Source organism: Marmota marmota, unplaced genomic scaffold, assembly GCF_001458135.2.
Source record: "Marmota marmota marmota unplaced genomic scaffold, marMar, whole genome shotgun sequence".
Lineage (NCBI taxonomy): Eukaryota > Metazoa > Chordata > Mammalia > Rodentia > Sciuridae > Marmota > Marmota marmota.
In genome coordinates, this window is record NW_026000080.1 from 2,544,369 (window position 1) to 2,565,745 (window position 21,377).

Consider the following 21,377-nt stretch of genomic DNA (forward strand, 5'->3'; position numbering starts at 1 on the left):
GTATATATATATATATATATATATATATATATATATATATATATATATATATACTTTTAATATCTGCTGGGGCATCCTCCAGCCATACTGAGTTGCTGCCTGGTAGGTCCCAATGATCTGTCTAGATACCATATTACCATTGTGGTTGGTATGAAAATAAGTAGATTTTGAGGCCTCTCTTCTTCATCCTATTTTTCCAAAAGCCTGTTGTTTTTAGGGCAAGGTTTGGAGAATGTGAATTTTCTTTTTATAAATACATACATCAAATGACATAACAAACTCCTGTCTAAAAGGAAGGGTGGGACTGTCAGTAATAGAATAGGTCTAAGTTATGGGATATGATGAAGGATCAAGATCCGAGATGGGGAAAATTGGAAGTCTTTTCTATGACCAGTATAGGTAGAGGAGGTAAAAGTGGACATGAATTTGGATTATAAAACAAAAAAGGTAGTGGCTTCAGTTTTCTCACTCTGGACCTCTGATAATAGACGAGGAGAGTGACTAGAGATCTTAAGAAAAATGGTAGAAGTTTTGAAATAGCTACTATGGGAAATAAGAAAGGTAACTGATAAGAACCAAGTAAGAATAATGTTAAATAGATTTGAAAACATAACTGAGCTTAGAAACTGTGTGTTTGTAATGATGCCAGTTAGTGTTATGTATTCCTTAAACAGTCGGGAAACAGGTAACAGGAGCCAAAAAGAGACAGACAAGAGCATATAGTGCAGGAGATGGAAGTTAAGGATAAGAGTGGATGGGGAATTGAGCTATTTGTATTTGTGGCTCAAGTGACTAGATTTGCTGGACATGTCAGGGTAGAAAGAAATTGCACTTAGGGTGGTGTGACATTTTGGGGAACCAAGGAGAGCAATTCTTGTCAGGATAATGTGTGGAAGAGAGGTAAGATTGGGATGGAGGGGATGATGGAGCTTTCAAGGTTGGAGAGAGAAATTGGTCCAGGTATTGATAACTATCGCTGGCTGTGTTGGCAGAAACAGAGACTAATGAACTTTCACTGAACAGGCAATGGGAGAGGCAATTATAGGGTATGGAGTTGCATGAAAGTTTTTACTGAATAGTGACATGTGAACTGGAATCTCCTTTAATAGTGATCTTCATTTTTGTCTGGAAAATAATTGCTTTCATTCATCTGAATAAATAATCTTAACATTATATTGAATTAGATGAAATTTCCATTTTTGATAGGCCCAAATGATCAACTACAAACAGTTTCATTTGATATAAGCAAGTAGTTTAAATAATAATATCAGCAAATAATAGCCTATGAATTTTTCTCTTGATCAGTAACTGGCATCATGGCTCTCTCCAGCTTGTTCCCCATCTGGTTTTTATGGAACTTACATGTGATTGATTAACAGATGTGGAGAACTAGAAAACTGAAATCTAAAAAGTATGCCTTAGAAAACATTTATTAATTCTGGTGTCAAAATTTCTGAAACATTACTGACACTATATTGTATACCTTTACATGGATTCTCTAGATTGTGGTTCACAAAAATTCTACAAGGTAGAAACTCATCTAGTCACCATTTTGTCAGGAATAAGCACAGAAAGGGTGGGTCACTTGTTTAACATCACACCTAACAACAACAACAAAAAAAAAAACAACAGAGGAGCCAGGATTTGAAACTAGAGACTTTGGCTCCAAGATCTGTCCACTAAAGCTGGGAACAGAAATGCTTACTTAAAATGAGTGGTTTTAGCCAAATTTCCTACCTGATGGTCCGTATTCATTTTGTTTTTTTCCCAGTACAAAGTCAGGGGTGAAATGAATGTATTCTGCTTTCTCTCCACATTCTGTGAACTGCCTGGTGTAGGGTTCATCTCTGCCTGGGAGGGCTGGTGCTGCAACTCTAACATCAGCCTGAGAATGTTTCAAAAGATCATTAAAATAAGAAGAACAGAAATGATAATATTTAATTAGAAAGACTCTGAGACAAGTTGTGGCAAACCTGAGAAGCATCTGAAAATATTCTTTGTTTTTGTAGGAGAAGATTTTGACACTCACTTGTTCATAGCTCTCATGTTTTGGCCTCTTGTATTCAGGACTTCCTTCCCAATTCTCAGGAATTAATATAGAAACATTTTTGAAAAAAAATCTTTTCTGTGTGGCTTCAAACAAGTAGGTAGATGCTGTAGTGACCATGTCCTATTTTAAAGAAAAACAATATGTGAGTATTGCTGAGCAGAGTTCATCTCTGACATCTCCCCCTGGTACCTGTCAACACAAAAGCACTTGCCTGATGATTGCCCACCATTCTGCAACCTGTCAAACTCAAACTAATGCTTTGTCCTACATATTGAAAGGCTTATCAGTCTTCTGTTCTCTTACCCCAAAAGACAATTGCTTTTGTTGGTGTTTAGAGGAACTGATTAATATGAATATACACATGAACTTTGGGTTAATTTTCTTTGTCTCAGTATTGGTCGTTAGTTCTTTCTGGTTCACAGATCTTGGTTGATTTATATAATGTTCTGAAGTTCAGTTTCCTCACCTCTTCAATGAATCACTGCTACACACCTATTTTGACGGTTGTCATAAAGATGAGATGAATTAGAAAGTACTCTGTCCATAAGCAGCCCTAAAGCTGCTTGATATCAGTACTAAAAATCTGAGTCAAGAAAAGCTTTAATGGATGCAAGCTCAGGAAAACAGTCTGGGAAAGAATATTTTGGTGTGGGTTTTTGCCCTCTTATTCAAGCCAGAACTAAAACCCAGGTCTATCAGCATTTAAAGCTCATGAGCAGGATTTCAATTCCGAGTTTATTTTATATGACCTGGGAAGAGTCATCTATCTTTTCAGAACCCCAGATTTCTCTTTCTGTGTAATGTGAATGATAGTATTTTATACCATTATAAGTTATAAATGTAAGAAATTCGTTGAGGGCTGAGGAAATACCAAGAAATATTGTGATATCTAGGCTTGGGCATGTGTGCAAGGATTGAATTTACACTTTTAGTGTTCATAAAAGACCATGTTAAGACACTCTTTACTCCAACAAAACATTTTATCAAATATTGATTTCTGAGTTCAGAAATGTTTACAATTGATCTATTAGCCCTGAACACTAAGAAACTATCATTAAGAATTAGATGTGCTATCTGCTCTTATAACCCATACTTTTTAGCAAAAGGAATATTTATCTTTTTTGGAATTCAAAGGGTACAATAAGCAAAGACCTCTATGTTGCAACAGAATTTATAGGAATAAATAATAAATAGCAGCCACAGAATCACCAATGAATGCTTCAAAAGTGAACATCCCAACACAGTTGTGGAAATTGAATATAAGGAATGAGTATATGTAGATGTCAGATAGAGAGAAACAACTCACATCACTGTAAGCCCAAATCTCTGCATTATGTGGGATTTTTATGGTTCAGAGAAACTGGAAAATCAGGGTCTTGATGCCTTTCTCTTCTCTGTTTGCACTTACCTCATGCATTCAAATCATCACACACTGATTGATGAATCTTAAATTTTTACCTACACACAAATTGTCATCCTAGATTCAGTTTCTTGTCTTCTCTACTTGGATATCTAATAAGCATCTTAATTTCAAAACCCTTAAACTAACTCCAGATCTCCAAACTGCCAAACTTCCTTACTCACAGTTGTACCCTTCTCAATTGATGAGAATATAATCATTCCAAGTGTTTACGCAAAAGTTTAGGTCCTGTCTTGATTATTACCTTCCCCTATCACACACCCATCTAAATCATCAGGAAGTATTGTCCATGATACCCTCAGAACATGTTCAGAATCACACATACTAACTATCTCTACCACAATACCACTGTCCTTGTCACAATTACTGCTCACCTGCCACAGCTTTATACCTGTACTCCTGTGTTGCAACAGCATTCATACAGGCTGAGCTGCTGGGAGCCATTAGCCAAGTAGGTATGACAATTTCCTTGCCAGCGTACCCCATGTTGCAGTGACATTGAATGTAGGTGACCTTGCTCAAGGACCAAGGCGGATTAGGGTGTTCCCAGTTTAAGATAATCGGGTTTAGGGCGTTCCTGGTTTAGGTTCCAGGTTTAAGGTTTAAGATTATTCCTGCTGGGAATAGGGCGTATCCTGCTGCCTGAGTTCCCCTTGAGTTCTCACGGGATTCAGACAGTATTTTTTGGGAGACAGAAGCCCAGTGGAGGTGGATTTGGGCAGAGAACGTGGATTTCCCCAGAACGTGATTGTAGACGGCTGGTGTGAGTTCAAGAATAAAGAATTGCTGTTTGAATCTACCAGCTGTGTGGTGGCTCGTGATTTTGTGCCCAGCCAGACTGCGGCAATGAGCAACAAGTGCCAACCCTTCACCATTTCCTCCACAGCACTGTTGGAACAATCCTAGAACATGAAGTACAGTGCACACCTCCCCTAACAAACTCCTTAATAGATACTCAGAGTAGAAGCCAAAGGCTTTCCAGTGGTGTGTGCTCTGCTTCCTCTTCAACTTCAGCTAAACTCACTCTTCCTCCTCTTCATCCATGTCATTTCCTTGGTCACAGGAAGAATGCTGTCATCTCCATGCTGTGCCCATCCCACAGATTGTCAGTGGGCTCTCCTTTCACTCATGTCCGTCTCCTTGAGACGTCAACTGATCAGAGAGGTCTTCCCTGACTATCCTACATGACACTAATATTCTCCCCTTATTCTACTCCCACCCATACTCTGAACTCTCTTTCCTGATTTGGTGTATTCCACAGCAACCTGCTAACATCTGACCTGCTGATTTACTCATTTTTATTAATTAGATCTCTGAAAAAAAAAAACATACACTCCATGAGACCAAAGGCTTTTTAAAATTTAAATCACTGCTTTCTCCTCTAGCATGCCATAAGCATTCAATAAATAACTTACCAAAGAACAGATAAGTTCAAATACTAATTTCCAGATGAGGAAACTGAGGATCAGGGGGCCCAATGCCATATTGTTCGTACTGTGGTGAGGTGGGCTAGAACCCCATCTAGAACCTCTACTTCCCTCTGCCCATTCCAACATTTTCCCCACTGCACCATGCTGCTTTTAAACTTTCTGGAGATTTCAGAGTTTCCATGATAATTATTAACTTTAATTAACATTTTTTCTTTTCCATAATTAAAACAGAAGATATCACATCTATCTTACCTTTATTTGTTCAATTAGTTTTCCATCTTCTGGCACACCAGGATCTATAGCAATGACCAGGTCTTCATAACCATTGTCATTCAGCCTCACAAGGGAAGTGTTTGACCTCTGCAGCAGGAATAGGACTAAGAGGGAGACCAAACCTCTGAATAACCTCATTGTTCCTTTCTGGTTATTCAAAAGGCTTCTTTCACCCTGTCTCTCTCTGTCTATATATACCTCTAAAAATTATGGATGTTGACTGTTTAAAGGTCAATATTACATATATGGGAAAGCATTTGACTTCAATTTACACAACACTTTTATTGTATGTTACTGTAAAAGTGATCAAGAATCATAATATAGAAATCAGGTCTTTCTATAAAGTGTACTGCACATTTTCCTCTTAAGGCACATTTTTATTCTTCCTAATTTTGGTTAATTTCCTAAATATAGACATAGACTATATCTTCTGTAGAGTGGAGGATGAAAATTCATAAAAACTCATAATAAAACAAGCAATTCCCAGAGTGCTAATACTGCTCTTCAGTGCTACAGAGCAACTGAATTATCTGAGCCATTTATCATCTAGGAATAAATGATGTAAATAATGGAATAAAATATAAGATCATTAAATGTAAATGATCCCAAATTAGGTAAAATAGACTTAAAACCCAAATTGAAGATCTTAAAGACTTTTTTTCCTGATACCAGGGATTGAAACCAGGGTTGCTTAATTAAAGACTTTTATAAATTAAAGATTTGATTAAATGAAGTTATTAGCATGAAATTTTAAAATCTTGTCCAGTAAAGAATGAAAAGAATTAATTTTGATCCTAGCATATAAAAAAAGACCTGGTACTTTGCTGGTTACTATTTTGAAAGACAAATAGTTAACATTTATTCATTGTTTACCAAGGCACAGATTCATTCCCTTAGTCCTCATGGCAACTCTCTAATGTAAATACTTATAGTATGGAGATCTGAGGCATATAGAGTTTAAAACTTGTGAAGATCACACAGCCAGGGAATTTCAGAATCAGGATTTAAACTCGGCATTGTTATACCAGGTACCAGGGATCTAATCACTCCATAATGAGGCAATGTGGTTTTATAAGGCAAATAATACAATAAGTTTTTTTAAAGGAGAAAAGAGGTCAGGTTAGGAGTTTCAATAATAAATCCAGAAGTCTTGTCCTAAAGTAGAAGGAGCCAAACATATTAGAACCCAAAAGAGGACTGAAAATAGACTAGCAAAGAACACCTTCATGAATGTGAGTATTCAATGTTGGATTCTTGGCCACATTTCCAAGATAGAGGCTTTGTCATGTGTGCCCTGGCTTTGCCTTCTCAGGTAGCTCCCATGCCCTTGTTCCATCCCCTTGGAATACTGCTGGATAGTTCTACATTCATAGAATTGCTCTGCTGTGAAAGTTTCTGGATGGCTCTGTTGCAGCAGCCCCAGGGAAACTGTGATATAAGTAGAAGGGTTAATAACAAATACATATGACATGGCCTTGCCTTTGTTCCTCCTGAGCTGCCTTCCTTTTACTCCCTACCTCTCTCTTAACTTGCTTCAAGCAAACCAGACATGTTCTGAGCCGATGGAGTTGGTGCTTGGGAATTGTTTTGACCAGTGGATTGACTGAATTAGTAAATGATATCACTTAAGCCAACAATAACAACACATCCCCATGTCTAAATAGAAGTTTGTCCAAGGTCTTTGAAACATTGGAGATGCCTGGGGGATGTGGATCCTCTCTGTTTGGTAGATTATCTAGTTCATTTGAGAAGGTGCTATTACCCTTCAATAAAGTTGAGAAGGTCTTTGTAATAAAAACGAAGGGAGATATTTTCCATTTGCCAAAGCTGTTTGGAAAATCTCCCTTCAAGTCTGGAACAGAGCATATGAAGCCTAGTGAATACTTACAACAGTCCACTTCCACAAATTCCTTTTATCTCAGGAATCTTTGAATTGGACTTGACTTATTTTCGACTCATCTCCCTGGCTGAATTTCTACTCTCTTGGTACAGAAGGAAGTGGGGAGCTGCTCCAGGGCCCTCTGACACATCCTTGTTCATGACTGATCCACTTCTGACACACTCCCAGGTGACTGGTCCAGCTACAAGCCCATTGTCTCATTCCAGCAGAGGCCAGCTCCTCACAAGTTAGAAAGGACTGTGCTTAGTGGGTGTAAACCAGATACAACTTAGGTAAACAGGCTCAATTGCAACATTGGAGAGGGCTGGGTTTCCTTGCCCTGATTGGATCAAGGAAGACCTTGAAAGAGTCATGTGTTATGGCTTCATTCTTGTGTATGACAGAAAAATGTATCCAACATATAAAACTTGTGTATTTCCCCAGATACTACTGGTAGAATGACACCAAGTTTGTTGTTTTCTTTTTTTTTTTTTTTGGTTTGTTCAGTTTTAATTTTAGTTAAATGGATACTCATTGTCTTAGTCCCTTCTGTGTGCTATACAGAATACTATGGACTGGTGTTTTATCAACAACAAATTTATTTCTCACAATTCTTTAGCCTGGGATGTTCAAGATGAAGGCACTGGCAGATTTGGTGTCTGGCAAGGACTACTTCCTGGTTCACAGATGGTTTTCTTCTCCCTGTGTACTGACACCACAGAAGGTGCAATAGAGCTCTCCGGATTCTTTTAAAAGGGCACAAATTCCATTCATGAGTACTCCACCCTTAAACTATCACCTTCCAAAAGCCTCAAATACTATCACATTGTGGGTTGTATTTTAACATCTGAATCTGTGGGAGTGGAAGGATTCAAACACACAAACATTTTAGACATTATATAAGAATTCAAGGAAATTGTGGTGAAAAATACACTTGAGTCAATGAATGAAGCTTGTAAGGCTTTAACAAAAGAACAGTGAAAATATTCCTTTTATGATGAAAATGATAATATTTACACACTGAAATATCCTCGACAATATTTATCCTTTGTTTTGAGGTACATTAGCATAATCCTTCGAAAGAATATTACTGATACAGGAAGGAATCAATATTGTGTAAAAAAGGAATGTTCTACTCTCCCTCACTTAATGTTTCCTTAAATTTTCATTCACTCTTATGCTGTTCTTGTCTTCACCACTTTTAATTTCTTCTCAATGAAACCACTGAGAAAACAGAAAACAAAGATGGTGGTAATGAGGCAGACATAAAAAAAAATTTCAATGAAGACCTTAATCAATAACTTTAAAATGAACATATTTGTGCTCTAGCCATGGTACTTGGCAAATATGGGTTTGTTGGTTTCTTTTTCCTCCAGGGCTTCAAAGTATTTTATTTATTGAAGAATAGATTTCAGTACTAACCTCCTCTGTTTCATATTCTGATGGCCACTCTACCAATATAAATTTAGTCTTCATAGATTAAAAAAAAAAGTTTTCACAGCAGCAAGTCTGTATCCATTACTGTGAATTTGCTTTCAAGGAAATTTGATATTCCATCATGAATTAAAATGCTCTCCACGCAATTTCATTTGCATGCCAGTAAAGTTCATCACTCTGCATCAAAATTTGAGCCATTCTGTCATGTAAATACAGTTAGATGATGAAATCTCACCACCTTCATGGCAGTCATCAAAAACCCGGCAGAGCCTGCAGGGTCATCGGATTAAACCCATGGGTGGGATGATTGGATTGACTGCCCTGTACAGTTTCATATGTCTGTCTACGCTGTCAACTGTGCCTTCTTTTGTAGCAATAAAAGTCTTATCTACTTTACTCATCATAAATAAGTGTATTTAAGCTCGTTTCAATGTTCTTCATGGACAATTCTACCTTACTGATTCCCAGTTCGCAGATAGATTTCCATACTTCATGTAATGAAGGAAATGAACTATTTCTTTGTATCACTGGATTCTGTTTGCTTTCTCATGATGTTTCTGCCTTGGTTTGTAGGAATTTGAAACACCCTTAAGCACTTGTACAAATTCAGATTCAAAATCCTGATCAGTGTACCAGGCTCTACCAGTCACAGACTGGTCTGGCTCAGATTACAGAGCATATATACTTTCTTTTTTGGAGGCTGCTACAGACTTGAGAACTTTGATAAGCTTTTTACTTTCTGAATTCTTTAGAATTTTGTTGATTTCTGTTAATGATAAGTTACTTTTATATCAAATATCTCTGCTCCATATTCCTTTATTTCCTGCATCCTCTATAATTTCATATAGTAGTTTTTCTTGGTTGTCTGAGCCTTTTATTTTACCAGCATTCTAAGAGTTTTTTATTCTGTATAAAAGGCTTATATTCTATACCCAAAGGACTTAAAAACAGCATATTTGGTGGTGTAGCCACTTCAATGTTTATAGCAGCACAATTCACAATTGCTAAACTGTGGAACCAACTTAGATGCCCTTAGATGAATGGATAAAGAAACTGTGGGATATTATTCAACATTAAAAGAGAATAAAATTATGGCATTTGCAGATAAATGGATGGAGTTGGAGAACATCATGCTAAGCAAAATTAGCCTATCCCCCAAAACCAGGGCTGAATGTTTTTTTTCTGATAAGCAGATGCTAAGCCATAATGGGTGGGGCACAGTGGAACAAAGTTCCACTGGGATGAACTTTGGATGGGCAAAGGGGAGGAGCAGAGGTAAGGGATTAGGAAATATGGTAAAATGTGATGGACATCATTATCCTAGGCATAGGTATGATTGCACGAATGGTGTGATTCTACTTCATGTACAACCAGAGAAACAAAATTCTATTCTGTTTGTGTACAATGAATGGAAGAGCTTTCTACTGTCATGTATAACTGATTAGAACTAATTAAAAAAAAAAAGAAAAGAAAAAGAAAGAAAGAAAGGGGGCCTGTATTTCTCCTTAAGAGATTCAACTGACCCATGGACAACAGTCTATGGATGGCCACTGCCTGCTATTGGGTTTCTATATGAGGCATTTCATTTTGAATTACTTGGTCAGTGATTCCATGAGGAAATTGGCATCGTTCTATAACCCTGTTTTCTATTTTGACTGGATCCACACTGGGGAAGCTGCACCTTCACCTTCACCTCTGCCATGAGGTCCTGGAGGAAGAGACACACCAGTCACTGGATAACTCACTGGGGGAACACTGGTAAACCATAGAAGACAGCATAGGCCCGGAGTGAGAGGACTTCTTCCTTTTGTTGCAGCCAGTCCTTCCTGTGTTTTTCTTTTAAAGGATGTTTATTTAAAGAAAATATTAGGTGATGGGAGGAGAGTGGAAGGGAGGGGGGGATAGGAAGGGGATAGGAAGGGCAGCAGAATACAACAGACACTAGTATGGCAGTATGTATAAATGTGGCTGTATATAAATAACCAATGTGATCCTGCAATCTGTACACGTGGGAAAAATAAGAATTCATACCCCATTTGAATCAAATGTATGATATATGATATGTCAAGATAATTGTAATGTTTTGAGCAACTAATAAAAAACAAGAAAAGAAAATATTAGGGAAACAGTGTAGTGGATCCAAGAGTATGCCTGAGGTTGGCATGTGTAGGCATGATGTTAGTTCATCGTGGTACACATGCAATCATCTTCTATTTTTTAAACATTGAATATGTAATTTTATAATATGGATTAATTATGATTTACAAATTCCATTAATAATGAACATTTATCTGTATTCATGTTTACAATTCAGGGGATCATAAATGTAAGAAAAGCTTTCCCCATGCCTTTACAAGTCCTAGGAATTGTATATTTAAAATTATTTTTGTAGCTTTTGGTTGTTATTGGTGTTGTTTACATTTCATTAATTTCTTCTTTATTAGTCATTGCTTTTGTTACTTTTTGATTTATAATGTAATTCTCTAGCTGCTTTCCCAATTTAATTACTTAACTAATTTATTTGTGTTTGTTTTATTGTTGTTTAGGAATAAGTTTTAAACAAATACCTTGAGTACTATTTTGGCCACATTCCACAAGTTTTAGCACAGTGTATTCCAGTGTCGATAGTCTCTTTTGTTCACTGATACACTTAACATTTGTTTCTACATAGTTTATAAGATGAATTTAAGTTTTGATTTCCTCTCTAATTCTACACCAGATTTGGGGTATTTGGTACCTTTAATGTTGAGCCTATTTTGCTAAAATTTTCCCAGGGTCCTTGAATATCATGTACATATTTAGATTTGGTTGAGCTCATCTTTATTTTACCCTTAATAGTATGTTTAGGTTTATAAGTACAATGTTACAAAATTGGTAAATGTTTAATTTTTCAAATATAATTACTGAACATTTTTCCTATATAAAACTTTTGTTATATATAATCTATTCAACTTCAAAATATTTTTTTCGATTTAGTTATCAGATCATAACTCAAAAAGGAAATAATACATATAGTTAAATTAATAATTGATTTCAATGTAATCAAGGCAGTCTATATGCATGTATGGAAATATTACAGTGAGTCAATTACAATTAATGTATGTTAATTTAAAAAGAAAGAAAAACTAATTTTGGTGGATAAAAGATTCTGTCATAGAGTACTGACAGATTGGATGAACATTTAATATCTTAGGAGAACATACCTTTACTGTGTTAATAATTCTCTCTTCTACTCTCTTTGTAGATCAAACAGACATTTTATTGTCTCAATAACACTTTTTCTTAAACAAGAACCATAAAAGAAACATATTTGGACTTTCCCATGTTAAATTTATCTTGAGAGAATTTCCTTATATATTCTTCATAGGGATAATGAAAATGCCAGAAAATACAGAAAGTGGGGTGCTACTTTTTTGTTCTCTTTTTATTTTTGACCTCCTATTCCAGGTTCTTCTCTGGGGCTTCAGATGAACACTGAATTCTCCAGGGAGTGTAAATACTTTTGATTATCATGGCGACAGAAGGTCCTCTGTCATGAGATTAAAATAATTGATCAGTCACATGCTAGGAGAGTAAAAATCACTTTCTTTCATTATGACAGGAAGATTTATATTATTATTGAGGTAGGTATGTGGTCTATGATTTCACTTTTCATTTCCTGGAAGAACTCGTATTTGTGAGATTGCTAGCTTTAAAAAATGGGAAGAGGTTCCTTTTGCAAAGCTGAGTTACTCCTTTTATACATTTTCTGAAGGTGATACTGGATTTTAGTTATTATAAGTTACCTTTAACACAGAACCTGGGATATTAGTGGGCTAGAATTTATCTATGAAGCTTGGTTTCTTCCTCTTTCCATTTGAATCTGTCCATTCTCAATGTGTGCCTTCTGCTCCAAAATTCCTTGGGCTAAGCACACATGGTCAGAGTCCTGTCCTGTCTTTAAAGAGGCAGATCTGGAAACCAGTTTCTCTCCCCACCAGAGTCCAATTAATGTAAGGTATGATTCCCTTTGTACCTAGTCAGATAAGCACCTTCCCATCAGACTATATCTTTGGAGTCATAATGGGAGTGTCTTTATGATTTCCAGACATGAGAAGAAGTATTAGAAATCCCAACTGTGGTGAAGATCTGGGCCTATTTTTTCTTCTTTTAGCCACGGAGTCTTTGTTCTGGTGCCTAAGTCTTTGATTCACTTGAGTTGATTTTTGTGCAGGTTGAGAGATAGAGGTTTAATTTCATTTTTGTACATATGGATTTCCAGTTTTGCCAGCACCATTTGTTGAATATGCCATCTTTTCTCCAATAAGTGTTTTTGGCACCCTTGTCTAGTATGAGATAACCGTGTTTATGTGGGTTAGTTTCTGTGTCCTCTATTCTGTACCATTGGTCTACAAGTCTATTTTGGTGCCAAAACCATGCCATTTTGGTTACTATAGCTCTGTAGTATAGTTTAAGCTCTGATATTGTGATGCCTCTTGCTTCATTTTTCTTGCTAAGGATTTCTTTAGCTATTCTGGATCTCTTATTTTTCCAAATAAATTTCATGATTGCCTTTTCTATTTCTATGAAGAATGTCATTAGGATTTTAATAGGAGTTGCATTAAATCTGTATAATGCTTTGGGTAGTATGGCCATTTCAACAATGTTAATTCTGCCTATCCAGGAGCATGGGAAATCTTTCCATCTTCTGAGGTTTCCTTCAATTTCTTTCTTTAGTGTTCTGTAGTTTTCCTTGTAGAGGTCTTTCACCTCTTTTGTTAGATTGATTCCCAGATATTTTTTTTTGAGGCTATTGTGAATGGAGTAGTTTTCCTAATTCCTAGGATATGAATTCCTTAATAAGACTCCTAAAGCACAAGAGGTAAAATCAAGAATCAATAAATGGGATGGATTCAAATTAAAAGGCTTCTTCTTAGCAAAAAAATAATTAATAATGTAAGGAGAGAGCCTACAGATTGGGAGAAAATCTTTACCACATGCACCTCTGGTAAAGCATTAATCTCTAGGATATATAAAGAACTCAGAAAACTTAACACCAAAATAACCTAAAAAACTCAATCAATAAATGGGCTAAGGAACTGAACAACACTTCACAGAAGAAGAAATACAATTAATCAAAAATATATGAAAAAGTATTCAACATCTCTAACAATTAGAGAAATGCAAATCAAAAGTACTCTAAGATATCATCTCACTCCAATAAGAATGGCAGCTATTATAAAGACAAACAACAATAAATGTTGGTGAGGATGTGGGGGAAAAGGCACACTCATACATTGCTGGTGGGACTGCAAATTGGTGCAACCAATATGGAAAGCAGTATGGAGATTCTTCAGAAAATTGGGAATGGAACCACCCCTTGACCCAGCTATCCCACTCCTTGGTTTATACCCAAAGGACTTAAAATCAACATACTATAGTGACACAGCCACATCAATGTTTATAGCACCTCAATTAACAATAGCTAGACTATGGAACCAACCTAGGTTTCCCTCAATAGATGAGTGGATAAAGAAAGTGTGGTATATATACCCAATGAACTATTACTCAGCTTTAAAGAAGAGTGAAATTATAGGCATTTGCCAGTAAATGGTTGGAGTTGGAGAATATCATGCTAAGTGAAATAAGCCAATCCCATAAAACCAAAAGCTGAATATTTTCTCTAATATGCAGATATTAATTCACAACAAGGTGAGGGACACTAGGGAAGAATAGCATTACCTTAGATTCGGTAGAGGGAAGTGATGGGAGGGAAGGGGAGGGGATGTGGGGATAGGAAAGATAGTAGAATGAAACAGACATTATTACTGTATGTATATATGTGACTACATGACCAATATTATTCTGCAACATGTACACTCAGAAACGTGAGAAATTATATTCCATCTATGTATGATATATCAAAGTGCATAAATGCATTCTATATATAGAATGTATATATAGAATGTATAACTAATTAAAACAAATTAAAAGATTACAAAGAAAAAAGAAATCCCAAGTGTTGCTTTAGATCATACCACACAATTTTAGTCTAATTTCACCATATGTACAACTACTGTTTTGATCATCTGCCTGACCCCTATGTCTATTTCCAAATTAGTTCCAAACTCTGAAAGAAAATGGCTGTGCTTTGTTCTTGCTAGTTGAAAGCTCCAATACACCAAAACAGGGAACAATGTGAAATCAAATTATTCTTAGTGTCCATTTCCCCCCTCTCTTTCCTTTATCCTTTTCTTCTTTCTTGGATTGATAAATTCCTGGAACTCCAATTACTTTTCTTCTAACCTACAAAGCTATATGTTAGCTCTTACCTTTCCTCCCAAATTTTCACCCTCCAAATCCATCAATGGGAGGTAATTATGTTTATAAAGAGCTGTATAGTCTTACATAAAACAAAAGAAACCCATCTTCCTGTAGGTTCTCTACGAGGGGATGGACTATTGGAGGTAATTCCATTTTTTCCTCTCTCTGTTGGTATTAACGAAATGGTACAAAAACCTCAACTTTCAAAGAGTTTTCATTTATAACTAGGCAATTTGGCAGACTTATCAAAGATTTTTTAGTTAGCAGTAATTTCTGGCTCTGACTTATCTTACATATCACCTAGTGGTATTGTGTACAATGCCACCTTTCCTTTGTCAGATTCTTCAAGAACATATCATTACTTTAGGTTGTCACAATCCCTTACATGCTATCCGAACCCATTACAATCTGGCCCCAACTTATAATTTCCAGGTTTATTTCTGAATACTACATATAATAAACCTTACCCTCCTGTCATTAAACCTCCTGGTATGTTCATGTTTTGTGAATTTTTAAAAAATTTCCCACTGTAATGTCATTGTACACACCCATGTTTGTAATTCTGCTTTCTTCTCCATATCCAGCTCAAGTTCTACTTCCCTATGAAGTTTTTCTGAGCAATCTAGGCTGTAATTTCCCTTCCTTAAACTTCTGTACCCTTTGTACCATAAAGGAATTTTTCCACAGAGGAAATCCTCGAGATTTTGGATAAGGATTTGAGGTTTTGAAAAGTCACATGATACAGTTTTAGAACTATAAACCACCATAGAGGCATCTAGGGCAAACACTGACTTGGAATTGAGAATCCTGATGTCCAAGGAAGTGTCTGACTGAATAGCAAAACTTAGACTGGAGATATGTGACTTTTAGCCCAGTGTGGTTTCCTCTCATGGCTTCCTGCTGGTCATTGCTGTGCTGGCCCCTCCTGACTCTCCCTGGCTGCTCTTTTGCTCCTTCTATTTGTATACCTCCTGAACCCTTAGTTCAGGGCATTCATTTCTTCTTAGAAACTATAAACTTAGCAGATGCTGTAGAAATATTGTAACATGTGTGTATTAAAGAATTTCTCTTCAAATAATCAAAAGAATGAAGAAGTCTTAAGGAGAAATATCCTTTGAACAAACTTGCTTTAAACAGAGTTTGTCTGAAGAAATTTACACCAGGAGTGAGTACCTTACAAATTCATTTATCCACCATGATCACTATAATCCATTCTTGGGATAGATTAAGAATCTTGCAAGGATTAGAGAGAACTAATATTTACTGAGCCTACCTGAGTATGTCAAATACTTCCATAGTTACTTTATATTATTAATTTATTTAGTTTTCATTAATTATTCCCCTATCTATAAATGGTGAGACACAGACTCAGAGATATTGAGTCAACTATCCAAGTTTGTATATCCAGGAAAGTGGAGGAGATGGGATCTAAACCTGTTTTTCTGTCCCTATGCCATGCTATGGCTAGTTATATTATGTCCAGTTGGTTATACCTTGGGGTATGGTGTTCCCCACAAGTTCTTTCATATCCTCTTTCTTGTTCCTGTGTGCTCCTTCTCTGTGCTTAAATATGCTTTTGCTTCCAAAGATCCATACCTGCAGCTCTTCTTTGTATGATGACCCTCAGGCTACTGACATTGCTTCATGCGGAGAACCAGAGGTAGCTTAATTCCATGAAGGTGGTCCCTAACCAATGCCAGAGAGTGCCGGAATATGAAATCTCAGTGCCTTTCCTGTGGGTTGGGACAAGTTCTAAGGTGTGACAGAGATCCCTGTGGATCAGTAGGACTTTGTAATCACATCTCTAATTGACTGTTTCTTTTTTACTGCCCTTTCCTACAACTCCCTAATTTTTCCCTGAAAACTTCATTTGTAAATTGTTTATACATAAATCCTTATCTCAGAGCCTGCCTCTAGTGACCCCAATCTAAGATAGGGTGTCATTTTCTAAGAAATAAAATAATATTTATTAAGCCCTTATTGTATGCCAAGCACCATGTGACATTGCAAGTTTTAACTCATTTGATCTCTCAAACAACTACAGAAGTAGACACCATCTCTCATGATACAAATGAGAAAACTTACTCAAAGTCATACAGACAGTAGTTGTCAGAACCAAATAAAAATCCTAGTCTGACTCAAAGTCATCTTTTATCCTTTGTGCTGCATTCCTTGAGGACACATTATTTACCCTGGTAAGGAGTCCAATTCATATTTAGTCAAACCCTCTATCTTAGGAAGAATATTAAAAATAAATTATTAAAATTCCAGTATAAAAACCAAATTATCAAAATTTTATAATTTTCTTTCCCTAATCCAGAAGATCTAGAATTCTGTTACTAGGAAGAAATAGAATTCTTGTCTGAGGAAAATATATATAAGAGGTCATGTGGGCTTTAGACTAAACCCTTGAGTAATTATGAAGAGTATGTTCTGCAATAAGCTCAGAAGATAAAAAGTTCTTTCCCTTAAGAAATCTGCAATTTACTAGGGGGATCTGGACTATGAAGACCTATCATATAAACTGATGAATACCATAATAAAAATATATAACAGCAAGGAAAATGGAACAAAGATTCACACCCCAGTGATTCCTTGGATGAGTCAGAGCTAGTGATAAAGTTGAGATATGATGATTTAAGCTGGGTTATAAAGAGTGGACAGGATTTTAACATTTTATTTTATTAAGTGTTTTATCATTCTATTTTATTCTATTATAAAAGAAGAACAATACCCAAATTTTACTTGAAAGAGAGACCAAAATGATGGAATTAGAAAATGGCCTATATCTCTACTTCTGCTAACTAAAATTGCAACACAAAAAAATCTATATTCCAAAGTATTTCCTTTGATAGGTGCAAGAGCAGTGCTTCTTTCTCTGATTGATTGCTAGAGTGGGCAGAGTCACTGTAGTCTTTAAGATGACTGAGAATTAATTATTTTACAATTAACATGTTTGCTTCCAAGTAATGATTGCTTATGTTCATAGTTATTCATAGCTATATCTAATGGGTGATCCTAAAATTGATGTTTTAAATTTTCAAAAGTTTCTAATATGGAGGTGAGAAATTGAAGATGTTAATGGCAACATGGATAAAGGAAAGTGATTTCCAGCCCGGTGGTTTAAGAGAACCTGAGAAAGTCAAGTTTATTGAGATTGGTATCCAAATTCATATGCATATGTGACTCCTTTTCCAAGCTAAAGATACTAGAATTCTTATGTTGTAGGATAGCAATAAGACAAAACAGTTGAGGGTACAGGGTTTAAAGTTGTGCTGTCTGAGTTCAAATCCCATCCCCATCACTTAGTAAATGAACAAAGTTATTTAAGTTACTGTAAGGGCAGGCCCAAGATGGCTATATTTAGGCCCTCTTACTGAGGTTACATTTCAATATATTGCTAAGGTCATGAACACCTGGTTCGGCATATGTACTCAAGGTCGGAAACATTTGCGTGTGAGCATGTGCTCACATATGTAACTTGATGGCAATGTGCCTTCTTTGGCCTGCATATAAAAAAGGCTTATGGAAAGACTCAGAAGGCTGGATGGTTGAAAACTGGGGGCTTGGGGTCTACTGCAACCTCTTCAAAGCATGTCTACTATCCCAACTGTGCCTAGCATCTTCTTCTACCTGGTGGGATCCCAGGTGGAAGAAATTTGTTTCCCAGGGTCTGAGCCTCAGCCTGATAGTTACTTAACTTCTTTTTGCTTCAATTTCCTCATCAGGAGATTTATAACAATAAACCCTGCTTCAAAGAATTTTAAGACAGAAACAAATTACATATAAAGCACTTAGAACACTATGGTAAGTGCTCAGTGAATACCAATTGTTGCCACTATGAGTTGGGGAAGTGGATCACCATCTTTTCTACATTGAAAAATTACTAGATTATTTCTGAAAGAGCTGCAGATTGACATCTGTTTTGGTGCTGCATGCAAGGAGTTTTGTTAGCAGAATGGCTCTGTATGGCAAGGAGGACACAGGGAAAACTGCTGTCCCAAGAAGGGAAATACAGACAGGTGAACATAGGGAGTCTTCTTACTGTAGCAGAGACGAGGTGCAAACCACCTTGCAAACTGATGCCAAGGTGCGAAACTCTGAACTGCAATTGACAAAGTACTGGAAGCTCAGTTTGGCTAAGTCTGAGAATCTAAAAGCCCTGGGCCACCCAGTCAGAGTGGGACCCACACTTTTGTAAATTTTGCATTGGAGAGTCTGACCAAGTTCTTATAGTAAATACGTAGGGAAAAAAAAACCCTCATGCTTCCAGCAGGAGGAGGGGAAACACCATTTTGGAATATGCTAGAGCACTTGTTCTTAATAAGGCATGCCTTCTGGAGAAACTAGTTATCCAGAGCCTACCCTTCTGGGAGTCTTGTCATAGCCTATCAGGGGGAAAGGACAACACCCAGCCCCAGTCAGCCCTAGCCTTTGACGTGGAGAAAGGAAATATACAACTCAGCTCACTCTAGCTGTCCTGTCATACCAATGGTGGGGGAAAAAAGCCTGAGACACACTTGTGACATTCACAATCCAGAGGCCTAATCATAGGATTACAAAACATCTCCTCCCATACACCTCACCACCATGTTACTAAACACCTATTTACTTTAGTTCCTTTTACCCAGGGCATCATATCCGTATATGAAGAAATTATAAGACATAATAAAAGGCAAAAAACAATTTCAAAAGACACAGGAAGCATGAAAACCAGACATGACAGGAATATTAAAATTGTCAGGTCAGAAATTTAAAACTATTATATGAAAGGATCTAGAGGATAAAGTAGGCAACATGTGTGAACAGATGAGAAATGTAATCAGATAGAAATTCTGAGAAAGGATAAAAAAATTATGTTTGAGGTCAAAAATACTATAACCAAAATATAGAATGCCTTTGGTGAGTTTATTAGTAGATTGGACATAGCTGAGGAAGGAATCTCAGAGTTTAAGGGCTATTATCAATACAAATCTCCAAATTTTCAAAACTGAAAACTAAAGAGAAAAAGACAAGAAAACAAATAAGAGAAANCCAAACTGTTTTCTAAATTTTTTTTTTAAGTTAGGGATCACAGTTCTATAACAGGTCCTTATTTACCTGAAGAAGCTTTTCTGGGTTTGGATTACCCAGGTCCTTTACTCTTCTTCTTTCTCCCCATTTTGCTAGCTTTTTTGTCTATATTTTACACATTAGTACCAAGGCCTAATTGTACTCATTAGGAGTGTTTTCTGTTATAAAATCTAATTCATAGTGGCTTACTCAAATATTGGTATATTATCCATACATAGCAGTTCAGGGTTGGTGCAGTGGCAAAATGACTGCACTAAAGACACAGTTTCTTTCCAAATTTCTTCTCCACCAACCTTGGATTGGTGGCTTTTACTAACAATCACAAGATGGCTGCTGCAGCCACAGGCCCCATATCTATGCTATTCCACAGGAATATGGTGGCCCCAACAATGTTTGTTCTTTCATTAGAAAAGCAACAGTTTGACCAAATCTCCATAAGATGTCAACTTGGATATAATTGGTTAGACCTTCTGATTGTGTACTTCATGCTATTCAAAGGATGGCCTATGGGCCAGATGCCTTAGCATCACCTGACAGTTTGTTAGAAATGCAGAGTCTCAGCAATTACCCCAGACCTAATGAATCAAAATCTGCATTTTTAACAAGATTCCCAGGTGATTTATATGCACATTGAATTTTGAGAAAAAAAACAGTGTTTGCCATTATTGACAATAACTGGCACATACTGACTTTGGTTGACTTGGGTACAAATGCATTATTACCATTGACTTCCTGATAACATTAAATAGGCTATGGGTGACAGACTTTACACTCACATAATCCTTCATGCTTGCCATACTTTCTTTGCCAGTCATTCACATCTTTGCATTTCCTTTGTTGGCGTGGTCTTGGGGTTTGGTACAGAGTAAGCTTGTGTATTCATGTCTTATTATGGGTTTCATAGTATTCTTGTACAAACTGCTTAGATACTTCTCTTGTTTCTGGCTGATCCTTGCCATCTGATGAATAGGAGGAGAGGCCCTTCTTTCAGTGAAATATTTATCCAATTAGTTATTGACTGGATTGCTTGTTTTTCTTTTTTCCTACATATGTGTATATTAAAGTAATAAAAATCCAAAATCATTATTGAGTCCCTTGTTTAGTGAAATATATTGTTTATACAATGGGTTCTTCCTCTGGATAAGAATATATAAATGCAGCCTGTTCTAATATACTTTGAGGGATTTTGTTGAGAAGACTGTCAAATAACAAATCAATTTAATTTTCTTTTAGGAAAATTGCTTTTCTAACATGAATCAATAAAATACTTGCTCTGTTTCTTTTAAAAAGTAAATTTCATTAGAATATTTACTTAAGGAAATATATCTCTAGGGAAGAGAGCCTAACAAATAACGACAACATTAAAAGTATTTTAAAATTTACTCCTAAATTTTTAAAGTGCAGTTGATAAATAGTGAGGATCACCATTAACATGCTGTGGCTCTTGTGTGTAGTAATTTTGAATGACTACAGAGTTGGAAAGCTAGTAAAAACAGAATGAAGTTTAATGGC

At 36.4% G+C, this 21,377-nt stretch overlaps 1 protein-coding gene and 1 pseudogene across 1 annotated transcript in view; both read right to left on the reverse strand.

Annotated features, from left to right (window-relative positions):
• The window catches only part of LOC107158270 (calcium-activated chloride channel regulator 4-like), a 25,652-nt gene extending 20,212 nt beyond the window's left edge, over positions 1–5,440 (reverse strand). Inside the window, exons 1-3 of the mRNA XM_015504734.2 lie at positions 5,153–5,440; positions 2,030–2,170; positions 1,738–1,885 (exon numbers count right to left, since the gene is read on the reverse strand). Coding sequence (XP_015360220.1) covers positions 1,738–1,885; positions 2,030–2,170; positions 5,153–5,311 — 448 coding nt within the window. The 5' untranslated portion in view covers positions 5,312–5,440. The remainder of the gene's footprint in view (positions 1–1,737; positions 1,886–2,029; positions 2,171–5,152) is intronic.
• Positions 5,441–8,671: 3,231 nt separating this feature from the next.
• Positions 8,672–10,191, reverse strand: LOC107158250 (annotated as a pseudogene).
• Positions 10,192–21,377: the final 11,186 nt, after the last annotated feature.